The sequence below is a fragment of the Manihot esculenta genome, chromosome 6 (genome assembly GCF_001659605.2).
Source record: "Manihot esculenta cultivar AM560-2 chromosome 6, M.esculenta_v8, whole genome shotgun sequence".
Lineage (NCBI taxonomy): Eukaryota > Viridiplantae > Streptophyta > Magnoliopsida > Malpighiales > Euphorbiaceae > Manihot > Manihot esculenta.
The window spans coordinates 5,377,087-5,379,877 of record NC_035166.2 but is presented as its reverse complement, the minus strand read 5'-3'; the positions used below and the strand labels follow the sequence as shown (position 1 = coordinate 5,379,877).

The 2,791-nt window shown below is 36.2% G+C and overlaps 1 protein-coding gene across 1 annotated transcript; it reads left to right on the top strand.

Moving 5' to 3' along the window:
* Positions 1 to 381: 381 nt before the first annotated feature.
* On the top strand, positions 382 to 1,065 carry LOC110616776 (RING-H2 finger protein ATL56). Its single transcript, XM_021759261.2, has one exon. The coding sequence runs from the start codon at positions 466 to 468 to the stop codon at positions 988 to 990; it is 525 nt and encodes a 174-aa protein (XP_021614953.1). The 5' UTR covers positions 382 to 465; the 3' UTR covers positions 991 to 1,065.
* Positions 1,066 to 2,791: the final 1,726 nt, after the last annotated feature.

Below are 2,791 nucleotides of genomic sequence, written 5' to 3'. Positions count from 1 at the left end.
TCTTAACGAGCCGAATACTATGGAGCTCAAACTTAGCTCGTTTAAGTGACGAGTCTCAAAATTGAGTTCGAGCTTGGCTCGTTTAAAAAACGAGCCGAATTCGATCGAGTTTTTATCGAGTCGAGTCTCGAGTAGTTCACGAATAGCTTGGCTCATTTACAGACCTAATTTTACTTTAAAAAAATATAAATTATAAAGTAATATTTTATAATTATCTCGTAAATTTATTTAATTCTAGTCAAAAGACGTTGAGAGAAAACCTCATCTCGCATTTATCCTTCATCGCTCGAGGATAAAATTGTAATTCAACACTGACAAGAAATTAACGGCCCACATTCCACAGCCATTGTTCCTTCAACACCTTTATTTTCCCATTTTGCCAAGGAAAAAATCTCTCTTTAGTAGTTTTACCAAACCTCGTCTAAATTCCTCCTCCACCGCCATCTCTCCTGAATTCCAACCAATATGCCTCCCCATGACCTCCACGACTACCACCAACACCGCCCACACGGTGGTGCTTCGCCGCAATCCCTAGCGCCAAAATCAAACCCAAAAGTCCTTTCCATGATTCTCAAAGCCATAATAATGACTGCCATAACCACCCTTTTCTTTTTATTCCTAGGAGTCGCTGCCATCCTTCTCCTTCTCGCCACCGCTGCCTTCCATCGTCACTCTGGGCCTTCTGATTCTGCAGATGGGTTGTCTCCCAAAGGCCTAAAGAAGCTGCCACAATTCAAATTTTCTCGAAGAACGAAACCTGAGGACGAAGCCGATTGTGTGGTTTGTTTGGAAGGGATAAGGCAAGGCCAATGGTGCAGGAAACTTATCGCTTGTGGTCATGTATTCCATAGGAAGTGTATAGATGCGTGGCTGATTAAGGTCTCTGCTTGCCCCGTTTGTAGGACACGGGTTTGGTTGGATTCGGGGACTCTTCCGGCGGATAGGCCGCTGTGGGGATTTGGTTGGACTAGTGAATCTAGAGTATGGTAGATATTGTAAGTTCTTGATCCAAATTTAAACTCTTTGTTTTGGTACCATATCTGATTTAGAATTTTGAATTTGCAACGTTTCTGGTTTTGGTTTATAATTCTTGTTCGTCGGTTTTTTCTGGAGAGAACATGAAATCACAATTCTGATTGTTAGATTCATGACAGGTAGATGCCAAAATAAGACTGACCTCTGAGGGAAAGGATTTAGTTTTTCTTTTCTGATTTTAATAATTTGGAAAGTAATAAATTCCAGGCTCAATTACTTGTCATTCTCCTTTTTCCCTTTGATTGCAATGTTTATGGTTAATGATTTTGATGACCGGACCTTGAAATTCTATTGGTAGAAACAGAAAGGTCTTAATTTAAATGAAAAGGAGGATGAAATGGTAGATTTTGTTTGCTCAGTGGAATTTGATTTCCAAAGCTCTGGTTCTTCAAAATTTTTGAACATGACATAGATATTAGTTTGATTAAATCAACCGAGTGAAGGAAGCAAGCTTATAATTATCCCTAGTGTTGCAATGGTTCTGAGGTGGTTGATTTTAAGGCTAATAAAAGATTTACTAGTACTTAGCAGGCTGATATCTGTTTAATGTCCATATTGTTAGAGGTTGCTTCACCTGCAAAGTTGGTGGATATTTTGTTGTATGATGTCTCTTGTAGGCTTTTCAAAGATTCATTTGGAATAAATTTTACATAATAAAAGTTGAATGCTCACACAATTAGATTCCCTCCATTTAGAAACTAGAAATTTGGTAGAATTTAATTATTATTATGAGAATCCTCTCTGTCTGTACCACTGAAGTTGCTTTTGAGTCTCCGTTTTGGAATTTCCATAGGGTCCAAATACTAGCATAAAAAATCAATGTTCTATGCCAAACCCTGTCATCTTATTAGTAATCATTTGATTTTATCCTATAGTTAATTTACTTTGACTCACATGATCTGATCCCATTGCCACCTTAGTGGCAATCTGTGCCTGCTATGTAATGATGTCTGTTCAGTCTATCATATGGGATTGCAGAACTTTCATTTTTATTGTGAAAGGCATATAAAACTTTCTTTTAGCCTTTTCTCACTTGCCATTCTTTCCCTCTCTCCTTTTTTGGTTAATTTACTTCTCTATTATAATTCTTCCCCTGCAATAGTGCATCATTAATTATTTGATTCTGCCTTTGATATAATTGTAAACTTTGGAATTACCCATTATTTGTTATCTGATGTATGGACTGATGAACCTTTGATTGTCTTTACCATTAAAGTTGCTTTTCAGGCTTTGTTTTTGGAATTTCTGCTGTGATCCAAAATACTAGTTATATGAAAATCCAAAAATTCTAGTTTAGCCTGGTCTGACCCAATTGCCCCCTTGGTGGCAATCTAAGCCTACTATGTAAATGATGTTAGTTCAGTCTATCCTGTGGAATGGCAGAACATGAGATATATGGTTTGATTTTCACTTGGAGAGTGTAGAATAAGGTTTTTGTTTGATGGATTGGAGTAATGCTTTTGGAGGACGCAACACAAGGGTCTCTATTCAACTTAATTTATTTTTAAACCTAATTTTATTTGAGAAATTTCATCAACCTTCCATTGATGTTCTGCTTCATATCCTGTCTATTTAGCAGGTTAGGTGTAGGAGCAATTGTGGCATTGTTATTATACTATTATTATTATTATTCAGTCGAGAAATTTTTTACGGAGATTTACTAAGATATTTTTAGATAATACAGATAATTTAGTTTTTTAAGATATTTTTAATATTAGAAATAATACGGATAATTAATTAAATAATATGGATAATT

Excerpts from the sequence above, each read along its gene's own strand:
- LOC110616776 (XM_021759261.2), top strand. The coding sequence starts at position 466 with ATGCCTCCCCATGACCTCCACGACTACCACCAACACCGCCCACACGGT.